This window comes from Mus caroli, unplaced genomic scaffold (genome assembly GCF_978045245.1).
Source record: "Mus caroli unplaced genomic scaffold, Mus_caroli_1 scaffold_18, whole genome shotgun sequence".
Lineage (NCBI taxonomy): Eukaryota > Metazoa > Chordata > Mammalia > Rodentia > Muridae > Mus > Mus caroli.
In genome coordinates, this window is record NW_028227273.1 from 70249974 (window position 1) to 70272651 (window position 22678).

General features: G+C 50.0%; 3 protein-coding genes across 4 annotated transcripts; 2 read left to right on the forward strand and 1 right to left on the reverse strand.

Annotated features, from left to right (window-relative positions):
- The first annotated feature begins 200 nt into the window (after positions 1-200).
- LOC110283761 (serine protease 33) lies at positions 201-2780 on the forward strand. The gene is made up of 7 exons (XM_021149238.2): positions 201-207; positions 497-587; positions 966-989; positions 1105-1267; positions 1397-1668; positions 1905-2074; positions 2242-2780. Exons 2-7 carry the CDS (start codon positions 542-544, stop codon positions 2398-2400), a joined length of 834 nt encoding a protein of 277 aa, XP_021004897.1. The 5' UTR covers positions 201-207; positions 497-541; the 3' UTR covers positions 2401-2780.
- Positions 2781-9949: 7169 nt separating this feature from the next.
- Positions 9950-14412, forward strand: Elob (elongin B). Its single transcript, XM_021149244.3, has 4 exons — positions 9950-10023; positions 10128-10262; positions 11571-11676; positions 14187-14412. The coding sequence occupies exons 1-4, from the start codon at positions 10021-10023 to the stop codon at positions 14297-14299; spliced, it is 357 nt and encodes a 118-aa protein (XP_021004903.1). The 5' UTR covers positions 9950-10020; the 3' UTR covers positions 14300-14412.
- LOC147000479 (serine/arginine repetitive matrix protein 2-like) lies at positions 14409-17724 on the reverse strand. 2 transcript variants are annotated; one of them, XM_029471035.2, is made up of 6 exons: positions 17451-17724; positions 17122-17216; positions 16440-16727; positions 15236-15349; positions 15020-15124; positions 14409-14927 (listed from the first exon to the last, which is right to left on the reverse strand). In XM_029471035.2, the coding sequence occupies exons 2-6, from the start codon at positions 17196-17198 to the stop codon at positions 14918-14920; spliced, it is 594 nt and encodes a 197-aa protein (XP_029326895.1). In that variant the 5' UTR covers positions 17199-17216; positions 17451-17724; the 3' UTR covers positions 14409-14917. The 2 variants fall into 2 exon arrangements, with proteins under 2 accessions (XP_029326895.1, XP_085688882.1); XM_085832756.1 differs by lacking the exons at positions 16440-16727; positions 17122-17216; positions 17451-17724 and adding an exon at positions 15475-16433.
- Positions 17725-22678: the final 4954 nt, after the last annotated feature.

The window sequence follows — 22678 nt, forward strand, 5'->3', positions numbered from 1 at the left end:
CAACCCCCTCCCCACCCCGCTTCTCAGCACCTGGTGTCCTTTTCCTGCACCTCTTAAGTTATGCTCAAAGCATCTTTGTTTAAAGCTGTTCAGGTGAGGCCACAGCTCCGCCTTGGCCTTGATAATTACCTGGGCCTCCACCTCCTCTGTCTTTTAAGCCCCCAGGCCCTTCCGTGGCCCCATCAGAGAGGACACCAGGCTTCAAGGGTGAGAGCTGGACCCAAGGGGTGCTAGGGAATGAAAGATGGGGACCAGAGGGTGAAGCTCCAGGGTTCCTACTGAGGCCTAAGGTGCCCAGATCTGAGGCCGGGTGGGCTTTGTCAGAGTTTGTCACGTGGAGTCTGAGTCACAGGTAGAGGTGTAGAGTCTGGGCTTCAGTGACAGGTCCAGGACCAAGCAAAGATTAGTGGCAGACAGAACAGCCACAGAGGTACAGGGTTGGGTAGGATATGCTCCCTAGCCTAGAATGCTCCTCTCTGCTCCCTGCCACTTCCAGACCAGAGACCAAGCTACCTGCACCCAGGCCAGTTCTGAAGATACAATGAGGGGTGCTTCCCACCTCCAGATCCTGCTCCTGTTGGTGTTAGGTGAGTGGGGGCGAGGGTTAGGGATGCTTCCACAGAGACTTTAACTACAGGTTGCTCACCTCACCTCTCCCAGAGCCAGGTGCCTCTAGAGCATTGTGGGCCATCTTTCTTCCGAGGCACAGAGACTCTCTGGCACTGTCCTTGGTCTCTCCAAATGTGAGTACGTTTTAGTGTGCTGTATGTATGTAGTGCCTAAGACCCACCTCCCACCTCCCAGTGCTCTGGGGAGGGTGACGGAGGTGACCAATGACACAGAAGCTTGGCATGAGGTCAGTGTAACCAATATGTTCCACCTTCCACCTAATCTCATTGCTGACCTGGGCTCTGTTACCTGGCATCAAATCCCTAATCTAGTCCCTTACCTGCTCCCCCCTGCAGGAACCAGGATGCAGGAGTGTGCAGGTAAGAAGGGTTGGGAGCCACTTCCTCCTCAGCTTGGCCCTGTCCCCTCTTCCTATGCTTACTTCCCAGACTCCAAGTCCCAGCCAAGTCTCAGTGCCCTCTTGTCCTGTCACAGCTTGTGGGCAGCCCCGCATGTCCAGCCGGATCGTTGGGGGCCGGGATGCTCAGGATGGAGAGTGGCCATGGCAAACAAGCATTCAGCACCGTGGAGCCCATGTGTGCGGAGGGTCACTCATTGCACCCCAGTGGGTGTTGACGGCAGGTCACTGTTTCCCTAGGTCAGTGCTTGTTCACTGTTCCAGCTCCAGGAAAGACAGGGGAGTGCTGCCAGGGAGGAGTGGGCAGTGCCGGCTCCTGACAGGCCCATGGTCCAGGTAGTGTTAGCAGCCCCCCTGTCTGTTCTGTAGACGGGTATGGCCGTCAGAGTACAGTGTGCTCCTGGGAGCACTGAGTCTGGACGTCACGTCATCCCACGAGCTCTTGGTTCCTGTGCTGCGGGTGCTGCTGCCTCCTGACTACTCTGAGGACGAGGCCCGTGGTGACCTGGCACTGCTGCAGCTGCGTCACCCAGTGTCCCTGAGTGCCCGCATCCAGCCTGTCTGCCTGCCTGCACCAGGGTCCCATCCACCACCAGGGTCTCCATGCTGGGTCACTGGCTGGGGTAGCCTCAGCCCAGGAGGTAAAGCATATAGTCAGGTCAGGTTATGGGGATACCAGGCATTCCTTTCTCCTCCATTTGACTTTGAATCCCGGTCTTTCACAGTCCCAGTGTGAAATCCAGATCCCAAACATTCCTTTTATCAGACTCAAGGAATTCTGGGTTGCAAATCAGACCCTCCCGCTCATCTTTTCCCATCAAGCCCCACTTCAAGCTGTCCTGTCTCCTGATTCTCAGATCTGTCCCTCTTCCCTCAGTACCACTTCCAAAGGGAAGACCCTTGCAAGGAGTGAGGGTGCCGCTGCTGGACTCTCGAGCCTGTGACCGCCTCTACCACGTGGGTGCCAATGTGCCCCAGGGTGAACGCATAGTGCTACCAGGGAACTTGTGTGCTGGCTACCGCAGAGGCCACAAGGATGCCTGCCAGGTATGTCTGCTAACCCTCTCTCTCTGGAATTGGTTCCCCAGCCACTTACCTCCCTAAAATCCAGGACTGAGGGGGTTGCAGACCCCCAAACAAATACCCCAGGGAACTGGGCTTAGGAAAGTGGCCTTGAAAGAGAGCCATGATCTAAGCTCACCTCTTTCTCGCAGGGTGACTCTGGAGGACCCCTGACCTGTATGGAGTCCGGCCACTGGGTCCTGGTGGGTGTGGTGAGCTGGGGCAAGGGCTGTGCCCTGCCCAACCGTCCAGGTGTCTATACCAACGTGGCCAAGTATAGTCCCTGGATCCAGGCTCGCCTGAGCCTCTGATGCTTGTGGGTCTGAAAATGTGAATCTGGAGCTTTCTGGTCCATCCCTCGTTCCCCTCTTTCTTACATGAAGCTGAGATGCTAAGAGTCCATCTGCCTATCCCCTTCCCTCCTCTCCTCCTTCAGGCCCATCTTCTATCACTCAGGGATCTTCTGTGAGTCCCCTGCACTTACACTCTGCCCTCTCCTTTTGGCTCATCTGGCCTGTATGCCCTTTGCTTCCTGGAGGAAGTCAGACAGATTTAAAGTATAAGAGGAACTCTACACCAAGGAGAATCTCCTTTGCTGACTTTGAAGGTTGAGGGGCCAGGTACTGTGAGGAACCACAAGGTACTGACAGCCAGCAGGGGGAGAGAAGTCTGTGGCCACCAGGAACCTCATCCTGCCCACACCCTGGAATCTGGATACAGTTTTCCCTCATCTTCTAATCCCTTAGCTTCATGCTGGTAAAGCCCTCAACAGAGGACGCAACCAAGCTGCCTGAGCTTTTGATCCACAGATTTTTCCATTTAATAAATGTATGTTGTTTTAAGCTGCTACCTTTGTGGCAATTTGTTACATGGCCATAAAATCTAATCTACACATAAATTTTACCTAACTGTGATGGAGACACACCAGAGGGCAAGTAGGCTAGTAGTCTGTATGTCACATCCCAGGCTGAGGAAGCCCAGCACTACTGATGGAGAGAGGTGAACTCCTAGAGTGTCTGAGAGAACAGAAACCTGTGGGACCCAAGGACTATCAAAGCCTTCTCTCAGGAGCTTAGCAATGAGGCAGCAGAAATGTGATGGAGAACAACCAAAGACCTGAGCATGTCTGATTCTTCCCCAGCTTCCTCTTCTTCCGTCTCATCCTAAGTGTTTGGAATCCAGTGGACTGTACTAGATGCTCACTGGCCCCAAGGAAGAAGCCATGTAGGAGCAGAGCTTGGGGCTGCTGTTCCTGCCCAAGACTGAGAATAGTCCACTGAATCATAGAACAAGCCCAGGTGGGGTGATAAGGGATTCGAGTGCTCAGGGAAGTATATAACTATTGCAGGGCAACCTACACATGGCCATGTGCACACCTACAGCAGGACCCTGGAGCTCCTGCAGAGAAAATCCTGACTGCTCATGTTGTTGCTGTAAGTGTTGTTACTGTAAGCTCATGCCCTTGTCCGTTACCTACCACTACCATCATCCTTGCCTGGGCCAGTCAAGCAATCGGGTATTGCATGAGGAAACCCTGAAAGAGAACTACCTTGGGACAGACAGCCCAGTAATTCTTAGATATGACTGACCAGGTAGCCAAAGAGATTCTAGAAGCAGAGACTAGGATCAGTTAATGTTAGACCTAGTGGGGAAACCCCCACCCCATTCCCGACTCGGCGTGCACCCAAAAAATCACGAAGGACCATCTCTTGCTGTAATTACATGAGGACGTTTAATTACGGAGCTCCGGTCCGACATGCATCTCACACAGGAGATAACGGATGCCGGCCACGAGGCTAGAAAGCTAGGAGTTTTTATGGGGTAAGGGGCTTAGGGGTGTGGAATTCAGCATAGCGACACACTATTGGCTTATTCAAACATTAACAGAAGGATTACAGAGCAACAGGACTTTGTTCCTGTGGGCTGGGGGCTTATCTTGTTCACATAGCAACCAGTTGATGTATGACTTTACCTGGCGTCAAGGGGCAGCAGACAGAGGGGGAGGTTCTGGCCAAATGGTGGGGACTCAGACAAGATAGCCTTGCCTGCGTCTTGAATTCTTTTCATCTTCACAGTTAAGATGTTCTTAGGAATGCCTTAACAACAGCCCTGCCCTGGCAGGCCTGGGGGCTGTTCGCTTTGTTCCCAGTCCCAGGCCTGGGCAGTGGGCTCTTAAACAACTCACAATTTACAATATTTTACCTTCCTTCATTAACACCACAGCTCGTGTGTTATGTGCTTGAATGAGGAGACGGAGTAGGATCACTGTACCACTTCATTAAAGACTTGGTTTTCCTATTTGCCAAGTGAGAAAAGTGGTGCCCAAACTCACACCTGAGTCTAGTCACAGCTGGCAGGGTGTAGCCCGGGGTTCATTCCTAAGAGTCTGCTTTTCAGGGTGTCCCATTGTTTTCTCCACTTTGTCAGGCTTCTTAGCCCTTTTGTAGATTGTCAGTGCATGTTGCTAGGAAGGCACAGATCTCAGGTCGCTACTGTCTGTTGTGTCTTGTCTGACAGCAAGGCCAGATCCAGGCTGTGACCATCCTGCTGAAGCTATCAGAAGCTATCAGCTGCAGCCTATCCACTAGCCACAGCCCTTCACTGCAGATCTGATCCTCTGGCTGACAGGATGGGAGACTTGGAGGCTAGGAGGACTGTAGTGAAGACCAATGAGGGATGCTGCACATGGGGGGGAGGGGGGGGGAGACTTCACAGGGTTCCCAAGTGCCGCAGACCCTCTTGGTCCCTTGTCTGTGTGGAACAGGTCTTTCGTCGCAGGTGGGCAAGGAGTTGGTGGGAGTTGACAGACAGACTCAACATAAGAGAGTGTGGATCTGAATGTAATTTGTCAAATCGAACATCAAACTTTTTTTTTTTTTTTTTTTTTTTTTTGGTTTTTCGAGACAGGGTTTCTCTGTATAGCCCTGGCTGTCCTGGCACTCACTTTGTAGACCAGGCTGGCCTTGAACTCAGAAATCCGCCTGCCTCTGCCTCCCAAGTGCTGGCAAACTTTTTATACTGAAAAAAATAGGGAAGTTGGGTGACACACCGGCATGGCTGGATTCTTACACAAAACAGAGGAATGCAAACACAAAAGAACTGGCAGGAACCAATCAGTTGTTAACAACTGGGAACAGCTCACTTAATCTTAGAAGCCAGGGGCAAGGGCTTCATGCCCTTGCCATAGTTCCTACTCTAGTCTATTGTATAATCCACCTTCCCCCTAGGCCATTGTAAATACTTGTGTATGGGTGTAACTCAGCTAACTATAGTTCTAAGTATCTGCTCTGGTTTCTCTTTAGGTCACAAACTTCCTTCTTCCTAGATAATGGTAAATTTCTGTGTAGGGCAGTGACTTAGCTATCCATGCCCAGGGTCGGATCAAGGACTGCCTAGAATCTAACTTAGCTATATGTCAAAATATCAATCCTTAGGAGCACTTGTAATAAAGCAATATTAAGGGAAAGCACACAGTTCCATTTACCAACTAAAGCAAGGACATTGATGCATTCTTTATACAGGATGCCACGATTCCAGGAGAGTAAGTTTCCGTGAACTTTTCGCCTCCGGACAGCGCCCAGGTTTTCGGGGCCTGTCCCACTTGTCACTACTGGAGTGGAAGTAGCACTGAAGCCAGAGGCTATTAGCTCAAATAACAAATTAGTTTTACCTCAGGAAATAGATATCGAGTGCTAATGCTCAGAGAGGCTTTATAATACTAAGAAGGATGCAAGTGTACTTCAGCTGCTGGAGTGCTTTCCTGGAATACATAGAGCCCTAAATTTGCTCCCCTGAACCCCATAAAACTGGGCATGATGATACACAACTCTCTAATCCCAGCATGTGGGAGGTGGGCACAGGAGGATCAGAGGTCAAGGCCATTCTCAGCTACATAGAAAGCCAGCCTGGGCTACTTGAGACTCTGTCTGAAGACAAAAAGAAAAACTTCACAGAGTCGTTAATTCTCCCAAGCTCTGTACTTAACCCAAAGCCTTGTGCATGCTAGGCAAACCTACTAACTACTAGTCTAAAACCCTAATCCTATTCTCTCTCTCTCCCTTTTTTTTTAATGTGAGTTGCTCTGTCCATATGTACACCTATATGCCAGAAGAAGGCATCAGATCCTTTTATAAATGGTTGTGAGTCACCATGTGGTTTCTGGGAAGTGAACTCAGGACCTCTGGAAAAAGCAGCCAGTGTTCTTAACCGATGAGCCATCTCACCAGCCCCCAGTCACTCATTAAGGAAAATTAGGCCTGGAGGAGGTTAACTGCCCGGAGCTGTAGGGTCACCTCGGGAGCAAGTCAGGCACCAGGCTAATGCGAACCAGGGCAACAGCATGGTGGGTTCACATGGTAAGTGAATCAAGGCAGGAAATGAGTGACCTTGATTGCTTATAGCAGATGAGAGAGCTTCCCATAGACAGTCTCACAGAAAAAAAAGAGAAAGAGGAATTTATTGGAAGACTCACCAAAGTTAACATCAGAAAGACTTGCCATCACAGGAAAAGATGCATTCTTGCATATGTACAGTCTAATATCAGGCCTCACAGTGGCACTTTTTGAAAGAAAAAAACTTTGAGACAGTGTCTTACTTTGTCACCTTAGCTGGTCTGGAACTATGTAGACCAGGCTGACCTTGAACTCACAGAGAGAGAGAGAGAGAGAGAGAGAGAGACTCACCTCCCCCTGCCTCCCAAGTACTGAGATTAAAGCTGTGCTCCTGGTGTTCTTTGTAATTATGTGTCCAAGTGTGCCTCTATCTCTGTGCACATGAGTGCAGGTGCCCACAGAAGCCAGCGCTGTCACATCCCCTCGAGCTGAAGTTGCAAGCAGTTGTTAGCCACCTGCTGCGAACACTGGGAACTAACTCTATAAGAACAGTCATTTCTGTGATTGTGGGGTCCCAGGCATCTTTTCAGTCCCAATGCAGGTTTAAAACATAGAATGGGTGGGGAAAAGATTTCTGTACATCTTGAAAACTCAAGGCCAGTTTATACTATATGGGGAGTTCCAAGTCAGTCAGGACTACATAGTGAGATCTTGTCTCAAAAACAAACAAACAAACAAAACAAAACAAAAACAAAAAACAAAACAAAACAAATCCCCAAAACCAAAACCAAAAAACAGGAAGTTGTGGTATATACCTATGATCCTAGCACTCAGTCAGGAGGTTGGCAGTAGAAGAATCAAGACCTCAAGGCCAGCCCAGGCTACCAAAATAAATAAGTAGGAACCCATTGGTTAAAAACAGTACATACTGCTCTGCAGAGGACCTGAGTTCAATTCCTACCACCCATGGCTGTCAGTCCACAACCACCTGTAACTCCAGCTACAGGGAACCCCTGGCCTCCCAGGCATGACACTCACATGTACAGACCCCACACAAACATATAATTAAAAATAAAAATGTGCCGGGCAGTGGTGGCGCACGCCTTTAATCCCAGCACTTGGGAGGCAGAGGCAGGCGGATTTCTGAGTTCGAGGCCAGCCTGGTCTACAAAGTGAGTTCCAGGACAGCCAGGGCTATACAGAGAAACCCTGTCTCGAAAAACCAAAAAAAAAAAAAAATAAATAAATAAATAAAAATGTTTAAATAGGCCGGGCGTGGTGGCACATGCCTTTAATTCTAGCACTTGGGAGGCAGAGGCAGGCGAATTTCTGAGTTCGAGGCCAGCTTGATCTACAAAGTGAGTTCCAGGACAGCCAGGGCTACACAGAGAAACCCTGTCTCAACAACAACAACAACAAAAAATGTTTAAATAGGGTGGGAATGTCTCTAGCAGAGAATTTAGTATTGTAATAAGATTAAAATGAGGAAAGCTCACTCTAGGTAGGTGTGGTGGCCACTGAGTTCAAGGCCAGCCTGGCTTAAGAGTATCAGGAAAACTTGCTCCAAACAGAGCTAGTTAGCACTTTGTTCCTACCTCCCTAACAAGCTCAGACAGACAATTCTCCCAGATCCTACAACTTAGGGCCACCCATTAGCCTTGTCTGAATCTCTGATGGTTGCCCACCACTGGCAGAGAAGCTGAGAGGGCCTTTGGTCATATAATTTAGGATGGCACAAATCAGTGTTCAAAGGGTCTGAAAAATCAAGTCCACAGACTTTTCTGGGGACTGAATCTAGGAAGGAAGGTGAGCTGTTGACCTAGGCTCCTGGATGGAGAGGACACTATCCTGTCTTCTTCAGTCCCAGGAAATAAATGTACCAGAGATAGTAAAAAGAATGAGGATAATCCAAAGAGCCACTGTCCTTGTGTTCCCCATCCCTCTTTGACTATCAGTCTGTAAGGATACATGATTCTCCAAAGAATGATACCCCAGACTCAAATAGTATGTAAATGCAAAGAATGTTTTAATCTGCACAAGTCCAGCATGCTGGGGTCTCCTATTACCAAGATAGAGACACCCAAGTGAGCTTGCAGGCCTGATTTAAAGCACATTAGAGAATTCCAGGGTAGGTGACCTCTATGTTAATCTGTTGTGCATATCTCTACAAAATTCTATTATCGTGGTTTAGGGACTAGAAACTTGCTGGGGAGGTCTGGGAACTGTTACTGAGGAAGTAGCTGAGGATGTCTGGAAACTGCTGCTGACCCACTATCCTTGCATCAGGCTAGCTGGTTGGGACAGTCCATTACCTGGGCATGGAGGCTGGAGCCTAGGGTTTTTTTGTTTTGTTTTGTTTTTAATTAGCAATTGACTTGCCTGGACTTGCCCAGTTTTTAGGCCTAGTGTCCTTAACTGCCAATTTGAAGTCTGTCGTGAAATCAGCCTAGCCTTCTCAAGGCTGTTAAAAACAATGGTCTCCAAGTAATGGGGATTTTCCCAGGAATCTCATGTTGGAATAAGGAAGGGTTTGACCTGAAACAGATGTCACAGCTCATCAGGCCATCTTGTAGGACAGTCAAATGATGGGCCATACCTTGCCTAACACTATTCATTTGTTCCATTTCAGTTTAAACACCTTTATTTTATTTTTTATTTTATTTATTTATTTATTTTGGTTTTTCGAGACAGAGTTTCTCTGTATAGCTCTGGCTGTCCTGGAACTCACTCTGTAGACCAGGCTGGCCTCGAACTCAGAAATCCACCTGCCTCTGCCTCCCAAGTGCCGGGATTACAGGCATGTGACACCACTGCCCGGCTTAAACTCCTTTCAAGAACTCCACAGTCGACTTGGGAAAGTCACTGGACCTCTTCCTATGGCCACATTAAGTAAACCTATCTCTGCTTTTCACTATTAACACTTTTTAGTTGGTGTTCTGGGACCAGGTGGCCAAGTCTAGCTAGAGTTGACCTAATAACTACAGCAGAAGTCTCGAAAAGCAATAGCTTCTCTAGCTCCTAAGAGGCCACAAAGCATGGCTGAATTGGATTTAACAAACCCTTAGACCCACGCCTGAAGCTGGATGAGGACAATACACAGTGGTGATCTTAGATCCAAAATTGTACACCCGCTCGATGATTATGAGGACGGGTTGTTCTTCGAGGAGTTAGCTAGGTTCGATTTCTGCACCCCACATGACCAGAGGACCCGACGGCCCTCTTCTGGCCTTCCCAAGCATTGCATGTAACAGGTGCACAGGCATAAATGCAGATAAAACACTCATATAAAATTGTTCATGGCAGATATGCATGAGTAGCTCTCCGTGACTCACTCTCTACGCCCCAAAGCAAGCCCAGCTTGCACCACGGATCCGTGACGGGCTCAACATATAACAACCTATAACCCAGACACCGAGATGGCGGCCACGCACAGGAAGTGGCTTCCGGATCGCTTAAGATGGCGGCAACGGCGTGGGAGGGGCTGCGGGATAGGGGGCGGGGCGGGCGGGGCCGCGCAGAGCACGCTGGGTCGCGCTTGGGCTGCCGGGAAGGGGCGGAGCGCGGCCGCGCCGGCGCGTCGAGCCAGAAGCAGCCGCCGGGATGGTGAGCGGGCGCGGGGGGGAGGGGCGCGGGGCCGGGGGCGGCGGGGGCTCCGGGGCCACGCCGGGGGCCGCGGGCTAACGCTGACGCGGGCCCGCCGTCCTCAGGACGTGTTTCTCATGATCCGGCGCCACAAGACCACCATCTTTACGGACGCCAAGGAGTCGAGCACCGTGTTCGAACTGAAGCGCATCGTCGAGGGCATCCTCAAGCGGCCGCCGGAGGAGCAGCGGCTTTACAAGGTGTGACGAGCGGGCGTGGCGGTTGCGCGCGCGGGGGGCCAGACAGGACACTTAACAAGGAGGTCTCTTGATCATGCTGAAGAGCCGGCAGCATTGGGTCTCCCGGCAGCCGCCCCGCCCTGCCAGGCCGTCTTGCTCAGCGGTTGGGGAAACCGAGGCCTCGATTATCTTACGCAGCCGAAGGTCGTGGCAGAGCCAGGGTTTGTCCCTGGCTAGCCACCTTCGGCCTGTCGGGAGCCCACCGGAATCCCACTGTCAGAGGGTGGGGTGGAACTCGAGGAATGCAAGTGTTGTTTAGAAGATAGGTCAAGATCCCACCAGTGATTCACCCAGACAGTGTTTACCCTCGCCAGTCTCCTGATGTTCTAGAAACACTTGGCATTCAAACTCACCTCCAGAAGCCAGCTCCAGTTTTGAATAAGCTAGGCTGCGGAGTTGGGTTCTCATGCCCCAATCCCGAGTCAGGCGTCCCAGAAGCGCGTCAGTAATCTAAGTACATTGAGCTAATTTAATTCCGGCTGTAATTCCAGATTAGAGCCTGGATTCATGTCTCTAAAGGGCTTTTCTCTCGGATACCCACTGGATTTTTTCTTGAAAGACCCCTCTGCTGGTCTAGGAACCACATAGTGTTTTTAAGTGCTGCTTTCTATGCCTCTCTAGGGTATTAAAACTCTGGCTGACCTATGAGTTGGGAATTCTAATAATTCCCGTTTTAAGGTTAAGGTTGTAATAAAAGAAAGGCGCGGGGTGGAGAGAAAAACTTGATAGGACTCAGGGGTGCAGCTGTGTTTAGTGTTAACATAACCTGTATGGAAGCCTAGGTTAGATCACCAGGCTGAAAAAACTGGGCAATAATCAGGATCAGAATTTCAAGACCAAAATACTGTTTGAGATCTTTTCTCAAAAAAAAAAAAAAAAAAAAAATTCCAACTACCGTTTTGAATTAGATTTATCTAGAGAGCTTGGAAAAGCCAGAATTCAGAGCCCTGTCTGTGAGTTTTATTTGTGTGTGTGTGGTACCTGCTCTCATACAGTCCAGGTGCTCTGGAGGCCAAAGGGATCAGATCTCATGGAAGTGGAATTGTGAACCAATCTATATGGGTGCTAGAAAATGCCCTTGGGAGTCTCTGCCAGAGCTTTTAGCTGCTGTAAGCCATCAGTGCAGTCAGAGCTGGAAATTCTTGGATATAGTCCTGGAATATGTGTTTTATACTTAGGGATGCCTCTTCCTGAGTTCCTGACCTAAGTTGACTGTCTCTGGGACCTGTTCCCTTAGGACCTCTCCCTAAACCTTGCTTCTCTCTTCAGGATGACCAGCTCCTTGATGATGGCAAAACTCTGGGCGAGTGTGGCTTCACTAGCCAGACAGCACGGCCACAGGCCCCAGCCACAGTGGGCCTGGCCTTCCGAGCAGGTAAGATGGCTCACCTGGATGGTAGCTAGCATCTGATAATATCCAGAGAACAACAACTTTGGAAGCCTATACTGCTCCTCTGAGCTTTTAGGGAATACCTTTTCGGTCCACAGAGAGCATGAGGTATTTGTTTCCTTGTTAAAAAACAAAGCATAGGGACTGGAGACATAGCTCAGCAATTTAAGGGTAGCTCTTCCGGAGGAGTTGGGTTCCATTCTAGGTCAGAAGTGTAATTGTACTTCAGGGGACTGAAGCCTTCTTTAGTGTTCTTGAGCACCAGGCATGTACATGGAGCAGACTTACATGCAGACAAAGGGCCCATACACATCATTTTTAAAACTTGAAACACAAACAAGAGGTGTGGAAATTAAAGGTAACTTGCAGGTTCCTGGTACCACCCACATTTTTAACAGGATTTATTGAGTACATGGCCTTGTTCCACCTGATCTTTTTGTTTGTTTGTTTTTTAGACAGAGTTTATCTATATAGTTTGGTTTTCTGTTTTTTAGACCCAGAGTTTAGTCCTGGCTGACCTATAATTTGCTCTGCCTCCCAAATGCTGGGATTAAAGGTATTCCCCACTGAACCCAGCTCCGCCTAATCTTTCCACGGAGTCTTGTGAGGCCATTGTCTTCACTTTGCAGATTTTGAAGGTAGGGTAATGAAGTGCTATGGATGCACTTACTTGGCTGGAGCAGATACCATGCCAGATTTAGCAAATTACCTCTTGTTTGTTTTTTTCGAGACAGGGTTTCGCCGTATAGCCCTGGCTGTCCTGGAACTCACTCTGTAGACCAGGCTGGTCTCGAACTCAGAAATCCGCCTGTCTCTGCCTCCCGAGTGCTGGGACTAAAGGTGTGTGCCACCATGCCCGGCAGCACGTCACTTCTAATTCATCAGAGATCCACCTGCTTCTGCCACCAATTTCCCGGTGCTGGGATTAAAGGTGTGTGCTACCACACCCAGACAGATTGTGCGAGATAGACAAGTGAAGCAAGTGACTTGGGAAAGTTAGATCACGTTATATCTATGCTACATGCCTTTAATCCTATGCTGAGGCCAGCCTGGTCTACAGGGAGTTCCAGGACAGCCAGGCAATGAGAGGCAGGTAGAGATTTAATAATTTTATTATTTGCCTCTGAGAATTTAAACAGGGATGGTCCTGGGACTTGTTTTCACAGCTGTGGACCCCAGGGACTGTGTATATGGGGAATAAAATGTAGAAAAATGGCTCAGCAATTAAGAATGGCTCTTGCAGGGGACCTGGGTTCAGTTCCCAGTACCAACATGGTAGTTTACAACTGTTCATTTCGGTTCCAGAAAAATCAATGCCTTTTGTCTTCATTGGCACACATACATACTCTCGAAAGAGGCTAAGATGGGAAAAGAAATAGAAGTATAAATTATCCTTTTTAGTTTTTGTAAAGTAAATCAGCTCACCAAGCTATATACGCTTATGCATAGCCAATTGTCCCTGCCCCACCCAGCCTGGAATTTCCATCTCCACAGGCCCCCGAAGGGCTTGCTGCAAATATCCTTTTATCACGATAAATATCCTGAGAGGTATCTGCTCCAAGGTAACTAATAGCCTGTGAGTCAGCATTGAGGCACTTATAGGGCTGGTGAAGACACACGGGCCAGATAAGATTCCCTTTTGCGTGGGTTCCTGTGGCTAAAATACTGCTTGTTTGCCTAAGCTAAGTTAGGTTGTTATGTCAAAGCTAAGGGCACACAACTACTGATATGGCATTAGATATGGACAAGACTCTGGACCAGAGGCTTTAGTACCCCTCAGGCCAATGGAATGTGTTAATGGCAGGATTTACAGAAGCACTTCTGGAAGCAGCTGACAGCATTAGATTTCTGGACCTAATTAGGTTGCCTTCACTGCCGCTGCCACTCAAATGTCCATACTGAAGGCTAAAGCAATCTTCTCAACACTGCTATTAGGAAGGTTTGGCAAATGGCATTTTAACTAGACCAGTAACAGGAATGAGAATTCACACACACACACACCCCACAACAGTTTCTTTGTGTAGCCTTAGCTGCCCAGCCGAGTGCTAAGATGAAAGGCGTGACCACTTGGCTGATGGTCAATTTCTAAACCTTTGCTCTTAATAGAAAGCACCTTGTCTACATCCTTGACTTCTTTCTTGATCAAGCCCCAACTCTTTGCCCTCTTCCTTACTAGTTTTACCAACCAGTAGCATTGAGGGCCAGGTAAGGAATTTCTAGGTAGACACACAGGAGAAAAGATAGGAAGTGGGGTTCATTTGTTTTGTGCTGACTGTGGACACTGGAAACCAGGGCTAAAGAATTGAGGTTGATACTTGCCAGACAAGCACAAAGCTGGGGGTTGGGGGGCGGGTCTTTATTAATGACATGTAATGGGGTCAGAGTTAGGCCTCTGAGGACAGAAGTCATAATACCATTGCCAAGTCAGGCAACCAAGGTGGGGAGGGTTATCAATGAATGGAAACACTGAGAATCCTCTATACCCCCTTCCACAGATGACACCTTCGAAGCTCTCCGCATTGAGCCCTTCTCCAGCCCTCCAGAGCTTCCAGATGTGATGAAGCCACAGGATTCTGGAGGCAGTGCCAATGAACAAGCTGTGCAGTGAGGGCCTAGGCCTACCCCCTAGAGACCCATTCCCCCAATAAAAAAAATTTGGCTGTCTACCTGATTGACTTTTCTGTTCCCTCTTGCCCCAAGTAAAGACTACAGACCAATTATTGCATTTCTCATTTTTATTTGACAGAAAAAGTTGCTTTTACTGTACAGATTTTAAAAAACCAAAATGCCTTAAACAAAGTTGGGGGGGAGAGGGCCTCACAACCTTGTCAGGGGGTGCAGCAGGGCCAACCAACTTCAGCTCCTTCATCTTTCAGGAAAGATCACAACTTACCAAGTCAAACCATCAGTCACCCAAGAATTTAGGGAACTAACTCCCTGGATCATCACAATCTGAGGCCTAGATGTCCTGAGCTGTGCCCCTCCCTCCCTAAATTCCCTCCCTCCCACTCCAACCCCCCAAAACACATGAACCAGGAAAAACTCACAGAGATCAACATTTCACAGGAACCAAAAAAAAAAAAAAAAAAAAGGTGTGTGGGGGAGCTCTCCCCTCAAGATGCTGCCAAGGTTCAAGGGAAGGCATACAAAGACTCCTTCCATGATTCTTCTGGGAAAAATGAGGAGTACTCATGTCTCCAGAGTATGAGGTGTAGTGGAATCCAGATTATGGAGACCTGGAATAGAGAAGACTGGTCATTCTGGGTCACCACATATCCCTGTCCCAACTACTAGCTCTGAGAAGGGCCAGACTTCCAAGGAGACACACCTGGAGGAGCGGTGTCGATTAGAACGAGGACTAGGTGTCTCCTTCCTCTTGTGACCGGGAGAGTGACTGTCCCCTCGCTGGCCTCTCCAGGAAACTCGCTCACTGCTACAAGAGAAGAGAAATTAGGTCACAGAATAGTACCAAAAACTTAAATTTTGCTTTCAAATTGATGGTAGCTAGATGAGTCAGGTTGCTAGCACCTGTTATAGACCCTACCTCTGTAGATCTCTTGGTGAAGGTTGGGGCGAGGGCTGTCGACGCTCAACAGGTGAGTAACTGAGGGATCGGGAATCCCGAAGGGAGTCTATTGGCTTCCGAGGACTTCGAGACCTAGGAAGCAGAGTAGGCCTCTATAGCACCACATCCTCCCAAACCCACCAGCCAAGCATTCAGGACCACCCACCCAGGTCCTGACCACCAAACCTCACACCACACAGGGCCAGCCTCAGACCCACCTTTGTCCGCACTCACCCATCCGCCCGCACACCATCCACCGAGTGCCCCAGTGGACAGGGCACAGGGTGCAGCGGGGGATGCAAAGATAAAAGAGTCCCTGCCCTTGGAAGAATTTTGTTTGGTAGTAAAGGTTAACAATGAAGGCACACACGCCCCCTACATAGGAAACAGCCCAGCAGGATGGATATGCATGGGCCTGGGGATCCAGAGAAAGGATGGGGACCTGGGCAGGACAGGGAAATGGCAGGGCAGTCTTCTCGGAGGTGCTGTTTGAATGCAGTCTTGCAGAACGAGTTCACCAGGCAGACAAGGAAATCCCAGGCAGAAGGAACAGCATGTCCAAAGGCATGGGGCTCTCCTTAGACTGCAAGGCGCTGGGTATGGCCGGAGCACGGGGCATGTGTGGGGGCGGGCAGGAGGAGCACAGGGCGGGCAAGGGCAGCTGGTGAAGAGCCTCACACGCCATTCCCGCAGAGGTGGCACTTTATCCTGCAGGCCACAGGGCGTTCCGGAAGGATTTGTGGAGTGAAGGGAAGTAACCAGATGTGCGTTTTAGAAAGATCCCTCTGGCTACGTGTGGAAGAGAATGGCGTGGAGGCAGGGAGACAGGGAGGAGGCTGTGGACAGAGTCGGGAGAAGATGACGGTGGCCAGACCAGAGCCCTGCAGCAGCAATGGGGAGACTTAGAGCTAGATCTCTGGGACCAGGCTGCTTGTCAGGGGAGGGGAGAGGGAGGAAGAATCCTATGACTTCCCAGATATGGCCTGAGACACCTCAGTTGGATAGTGCAGCCCTTGACCAGAATACAACACTGTGGGAGGATGGAAGGAGTCCGGCACTACTCCTCCCGTACAACCAGTCACAGACGTCCACACGAGGCACCCCAGCAGGAACCTCACCCAGGGTCCCCTTTCTGGAGAACTCATCCCAACCCCCCTTTCACAACAGGCAAGAAAGCACTCACCTCCTCTCGCCAGGGGGTGGCTTCTTGGGGCTTGCAGGTTTGGGTAATGCCTGAGGGCCAGGCTTAGCAGGGGAGGGGGAGGAGGAAGAGGAAGAGGAAGAAGAGGAAGAGGAGGAGGAGGAAGAAGAAGATGAAGAGGAGGAAGAGGAAGAAGAAGAGGAGGAAGAGGAGGAAGAGGAGGAGCTGGAACTGGAGCTGCTAGAGCGCCTCTTCCTTTTGGCCGGGGTTGGTTCCTGAGGACGTCCCTCTCTAATAGCCTCCTTTGGGACTGGGGTGGGGCTGGGAACCCTGTGAGAGAAGAAAGGTGTCACAAGGAGACAAGATGCCCCAACCCCAACCCTACCTTCCTTGGCCTGGAGGAACGGCAGTGGGGAAGGGGTGCCTGAGAAAAGCCCTGGGAAAACACGAAGGCAGGCCAGTGAGTACTTCTCTGGAGCAGTGGAACAGAGCTGACCAAACCTCTGCTAACACAAGCAACAGGCTGGGGCCCGAAGCACAAGGGATCAAGGTTAAACCTCAAGAATGTCCCTGATGAAGGATTAAGGCCCCTGGACTCAGATGTGGATGCTGAAGCTGGGTGATCTCCTTCCTTGGAGAGCCGCAGCTTGGGGAGGCCCCTGTGAGTGCAGGTTGGCTGGGGAGGGGCCGTCCTGCCTGGAGGCAGGGAGAGGGATGGGATGACCTCTGAAGATCCTTCCAGCCCAGGGAGTTCCTCTTGAGGTCTAACTGCCATCCCTCCTGCTGTAAAATTAAGTCCATTTCCTCTAGTTCTGTCCTCTGTAGAGATGGAAAACTTATCATTATCCTCTGGAGAATTAACCTTTGGAGACTTTTATCTGTCCCATTCCTCCCCACAAAGCCCCCACCCAACATTCTTTCTACTCCCAGCTTGAAGGCCAAGGTCCCCCATACTTTCTCAAAGCCAAGTAAGTGCTTTTGACAAGATTTCTCCCTCCCTACTCCCCAACCCATTGTTAAGTCCCTGCTCCCTAGATCCCTTAATTCCCTCACCTTTTCAGTGCCACCTCAGGTTGAGCTGGAAGGCTGGAACCCTCTGAATCACTAGAACTGGAGCCAGAGGAAGAAGAGGATGACGATGAAGATGATGAAGAGGAGGAGGAGCTAGATGATGATGAAGAGGAGGAGGAGCTCCGACGTTCCTTAGCTGGTTGCAGAGCAGCCAATGTAGAAGGCTGCTGGGCCCCAGTAGAGGCAGGTGGCTCCCCACCTTCAGCATGGGATATCCCAGGGGCAGGGCCAGAAAGCATGCCATTGTGGTCACTAGCAGAGGATGTGGACTTTGCTACAGTCCCGGATGAAAGGGACTGAGACCCTGCTACAGGAGTGGTCTGGGCAACTGAACGAGATTGGTCTGAAAAAGCAGATGGCACAGGGGACCGAGGCCGATCCTGTGCAGGAGGGAGAAGAGATTGCGAAGAAGCCTGGACCATTCTTGAAGCAGGGGAAGGAGCCCGCTCACGCTCAGAGGTCATTCTAGACTGGCTTGGGGCAGATGGTGGTGTTCTGGACCTGGCTCGATCAAGCATTAAAGGTGAGGTTCTGCCACTAACACGATCATAAGCAGAAAGGGGCACCCTGGGACTGGTGAGGTTTGCACCAGACAATGCTGGAGCCATCCTGGAACTGGAGAGATTTGTGGGAGCCAAGGCTGCAGGGGTTCTAGAGCCAGCAATATTCACAGGAGCTGTGCCATGCGCAGATCGAGGACCCACCACCAGGTTTGCGGGGGTTGGAGCTTGGGGTGTTCTGGAACTGGAGGGGTAATTTGCAGCAGTTGGAGGTGTCCCAGAGCCTGTGAGACTCAAAGCTGCTAATGCAGCTGGTGTTCTAGCTCCTGCTAGGTTCACAGCTGAAGCTGCAGGGGTTCGAGGATCTGCAAGGTTCACAGCTGAAGGAGCCACTGCTGTTCTAGGGCTGGCTAAGTTCATAGCTGCTGCAGCAGCTGGTGTTCTTGAGTCAGCAAGGTTCACAGATGCTGGAATAGCAGATGTCCTGGCACTAGCAAGGTTCATAGCTGCTGCAGATGCTGCTGGAATCCTGCTGGCAAGGTTGGCAGCTGGGGCTGTTCTAAGGCTCATGAGAGGGACAGGTGCTGGAACCTGGGACATTCTTGCAGCAAGGCCAGCAGCAGACATGGATGGAGGTGGCCGGGCAGTGCCAAGACTGATGGCTGTCAAGGCAAGTGCAATTCTAGACTGAGCATGGTTTTCTGGAACAGATGATCTTGGGTGATCAGGAATCCGAGGACCTGGACCATCCATCATGGAGCCACCTGTTTGCTGTAGCACAGACATGGGTGTTCTAGCGCTTCCAAGGGGTTCAAGCATTCCAGGTGATCTACATCGGTCAAGAGGAGTTGGTGACATGCTAGGACGGCTAAAGCAACTCATTCTAGAGCTACTGAGTGCTACAGGAGGTGTCCTAGATCCAGAATGATTCCTTGTTGCTGGAGGAGTGGCAGAACGTGAACGATCAGAACTACTTCCAGATGCAGACCGCCTACGGATGGCTGGAGGAGATCTTGTTAAGGACCGCTTGCCTCGAGCTGCCCTAGGAGTACGAGACCTAGAACGGCGGCGGATAGCAAGTGGTGTGCGGCTTCGAGAGCGCTTGCGTGGCAACAGTGGTGTCCGAGACCTAGATCGTCTTCGAATCGGTGGCGGAGTTCGGGACCTGGAGCGTCTTCTTGTTACTGGGGAGGTTCGGGAACGGGACCGCCTACGGGTGACTGGAGATGTTCGAGATCTCGATCTTCTCCGGGTGACTGGGGATGTCCTGGATCTTGATCTTCTTCTAGTAACAGGTGAAGTTCTGCTTCTAGATCGCCTCCTGGTTACTGGTGGAGTCCTGGATCTGGACCTTCTGCGAGTCACTGGAGGAGTCCTAGAACGAGAACGACGGCGAGTTGGTGTTCTGGATCTTGAACGACGACGAGTTACTGGTGGTGTTCTGGACCTGGATCGCCTTCGACTCACTGGGGATGCTCTTGATCGAGATCTACGCCTATTCACTGACCTTGACCGTCTCCTACTCACAGGTGAGGTCCGAGATCTGGACCTACGTCGGCTTATCAGTGGTGTTCTGGACCTGGACCTCCGATGAGTAGCTGGTGAGGCTCGAGATCTAGAGCGCTTCCAAGGAGCTGGTGATGTTCTTGATCGAGATCTCTTCCGACTGGTCAAGGGTGTCCGGGAGCGGCCTCTTCTGCGTCTAGAGGAGGTTCGAGAACTCTCCTGTCTGGTAGGTGATCTTGAATGGTAACCAGAGCCACCCCTCCGTCTCCGAGTAACTCGTGATCTAGACCGGCTCCTCTGTCTTCTTCGAGATGTTGACTGAGATGATCCAGATCTATCTCTGCGTCGGGTTGTTCTGGTTTTCTCTCTCCGTGAGCGGGATCGGGATCTTTGGAGTCCACGAGGTTTGGGTGAAGGAGACCGTCCTCTCCTTGTTGTCTTGGTACGGGGAGAAGAAACTGAGCGCCTCCTCCGTGAAGACCTTGACTTTTCAGTTGGCTCTGGTGAAGATACTGAAGGACTTCTTCTGCGTCTTGGTGGAGTTCTGGAGCGGATTTCTGGTGATGAGGAGGCAGACCGGCTTCTACGAGAGACTCTAGCCTTCCTGGTTAGCTCAGGAGATGATCGAGAGCTCCGGCGTCGAGGTGGTGTGCGAGACTTTGTCTTCGGCTCTACTGAGGACCTGGAACCTCTTCGAGCAGTTCTGGATTTGGGGGCGTGTTCTGGAGAAGACTCAGAACTACTGCTTCCTTCAGGGGAAGGACCTCTCTCTTTGCTTGATGAACCTGATCTACTATGCCTGGGCAGGGCCCGGGGAGCAGGTATTTTGTGTTCAGGAGAAGAATCAGTACCACTCTGAGCCCTCTGTAGCACTCTTGGCTTATCTTTCATTTCAGGAGATGAGCCAGACCTACTGAGCCTGGGGGAGTGTCGAGATTTGCTGTCAACCTCTGGAGATGATCCAGAGTGACTCCTCTGTCTGAGAGGAGTCCGAGTCTTGGGTTTGGAATCTGGAGAAGAGTCTGACTCACTTCTTTCCTGTGGGGACGCGCTGGGTTTTCCATCAAGCTCTTGGGAAGACCCAGATTGACTTCTTTGTCCTGGAGAGGTCCTAGCCAGATTTTTCTGTTCTACTGATGATTCCGACCCACTTCTTTCTCTCTGAGGGGTGACACTCTTATTGTTGCGCTCTGGGGATGATGGAGAATGACTTCGGGCTCTAGGAGTCTGAGGCAATGCTTTTGGTTCCGGAGAAGAGTCACATTCACTTCGTCCCCTGGAGGGGGTTTGAGGTGTATCTTTGATCCCAGGAGAGGACCCAGATAGGCTATGCCTAGAAGGAGTCCCAGACCCATCTCTAAGTCCTGGAGAAGACCCAGACCGGCTTCTCCTGGATGGAGTTCTAGGCAAACCATCTTTCAGTTCAGGAGATGCAGAACTACTTCTTTCTCTTGAAGGTGTTCTTTGTTGTACAGTCTCAAGTACAGGCGAAGATACTTTCTGACTTGAAAATAATCCTACCTTTTCCACTACTTCTGGGGATAACTCAGAACTGCTTCGCCTAGAGGACCTTGTTGACTGTTCTTTCATGTCCACAGATGGATCTGCCTCTGTTTGATTAAGGAATGATCCATTCAATTCTTCTTTAACCTCAGGAGAAAAGCCAGTATTTACTTCTAAAACAGGGCCTGAGTTTTTAAACTCTAAAGATGACTCAAAGCTATTCTCCCTGGGGGGAGAATGAGATAGTTCTTTATGCTCTGGAGAAACTTGTGGCCCACTCCAACATGAAGCCACTGCAGGGGTTTCTGCTGCTTTTGAAGGCTGTGACTGGCTTTGGTCAAGAGCAGACAATACAGTAGGCCTTTCTTCTACTTCAGGAGATGACTCAATGTTACTTCCAGGCATTTCTTTATGTTCTGGAGATAAACTGGGTAGAACTTGGCATAAAGGTTGTTCAGACTTTTCTACTTCCATTAGTTCATCTTGACTTGAATTAGGTAACAAACTTTTTTGGTCTCTTTTGCCTGGAGGTGAGCCAGCTCCACTTCTTTCTTTTAATAGTACTCTAGGTGTGATTTTCAGTACTGTGGAAGGCTCAGGCCTATCCTGTGTAGGACTAAATTTGTCTCTTGGTATACAAGATGATGCAACATCCTCTTGAATTAAACCCAGTCTCTCTTTTAATTCAGAAGGCTCCAATCTGCTCTGTACCAGAAGAGATTTAGAGTCTACTAAAGGATATAAGCTAGAGTCAGGTTTAGTCTTACTCTGTTCAGGAGACATTCCTGACTTCAGCTTTGGATCTGTTATTTCACTTTTATCTTGTTTTACTGGTGATCTGGCTGTCAGCTCAGTGACTGGAGATGAAGATCTGGAAAGGCTACCCTTAGGAGATGTTTGGGATTTGCTCTGCAGCGATGGAGATTCCACATGAGTCTGCATGACTTCTGGACTTGAAGTATCTGGCCAAGTTTGAGTGTGTCCTTTTTGTTGCACAAATGAGGAGCTAAAACAGCTCTCTCCTGGTACTATACTACTAGGTGTTACACCTGGACAGAGATGAAAAGATCCAGAGCTTCCTGTTGGTGAATCCCTAGACTTCTGGGGACAGGGTGACTTTGATCCAGAAAGATTTTGATCTGGTGGAGTCTGGAGCATGCTTTTTGGATATGGAGATGTAGACCCTGAGTGTCTCAGTGGTGTTCCCAGTTCCATTTTGGAATCTGGTGAGGAGGATCTAGAACGGCTATGTCTTAATCTAGAGTCTACCTTGGGGCAAGGAGATACTGATCTGCTTTTCCTCTGAGGTGTCCTAGATGTCACTCTACTAGGACTTGGAGAAGAGGAGCTAGAATTGCTTCTTCCTCTTGGTGATATTACTGTCTTCACTTTGGGTTGTGGAGATGACGACCTAGATGGGCTCTGTCTTGGAGGTGTGCTAGACTTCACTCGAGGAGAAGACCCAGAGCAGCTTTGTCTTGATGGGGTCCTTGATTTCACCTCACCATCAGGTGATGATTCAGAATGGCTCTGTCTCTGTGGTGTTGCAGTGCATTCATCAGCCTGCATGTTTGTTACAGACCCTGGTCTTGGTGGTGTTCCAGATTTTACTTTAGGCTGAGGAGAATTTGAACGACTCTGTCTTGGTGGTGTTTTTGACATCTGTTTAGGTGGCGAAGAACCAGAACGACTTCGCCTGGT

What these genes read in the sequence shown, in the direction of transcription:
- LOC110283761 (XM_021149238.2), top strand. Translation starts at nt 542, where the DNA reads ATGAGGGGTGCTTCCCACCTCCAGATCCTGCTCCTGTTGGTGTTAG. An exon ending in GCAGGTCACTGTTTCCCTAG is followed by an intron (nt 1,268 to 1,396) that starts GTCAGTGCTTGT and finishes TCTGTTCTGTAG; the next exon opens with ACGGGTATGGCCGTCAGAGT. An exon ending in GCCACAAGGATGCCTGCCAG is followed by an intron (nt 2,075 to 2,241) that starts GTATGTCTGCTA and finishes TCTTTCTCGCAG; the next exon opens with GGTGACTCTGGAGGACCCCT.
- Elob (XM_021149244.3), top strand. An exon ending in AGGAGCAGCGGCTTTACAAG is followed by an intron (nt 10,263 to 11,570) that starts GTGTGACGAGCG and finishes TTCTCTCTTCAG; the next exon opens with GATGACCAGCTCCTTGATGA. An exon ending in GGGCCTGGCCTTCCGAGCAG is followed by an intron (nt 11,677 to 14,186) that starts GTAAGATGGCTC and finishes CCCCTTCCACAG; the next exon opens with ATGACACCTTCGAAGCTCTC.
- LOC147000479 (XM_029471035.2), bottom strand. Translation starts at nt 17,198, where the DNA reads ATGGACTTAATTTTACAGCAGGAGGGATGGCAGTTAGACCTCAAGAGG. An exon ending in GGCTGGAAGGATCTTCAGAG is followed by an intron (nt 16,728 to 17,121) that starts GTCATCCCATCC and finishes CTTCTCTCACAG; the next exon opens with GGTTCCCAGCCCCACCCCAG. An exon ending in CCACCCCCTGGCGAGAGGAG is followed by an intron (nt 15,350 to 16,439) that starts GTGAGTGCTTTC and finishes TCTGCTTCCTAG; the next exon opens with GTCTCGAAGTCCTCGGAAGC.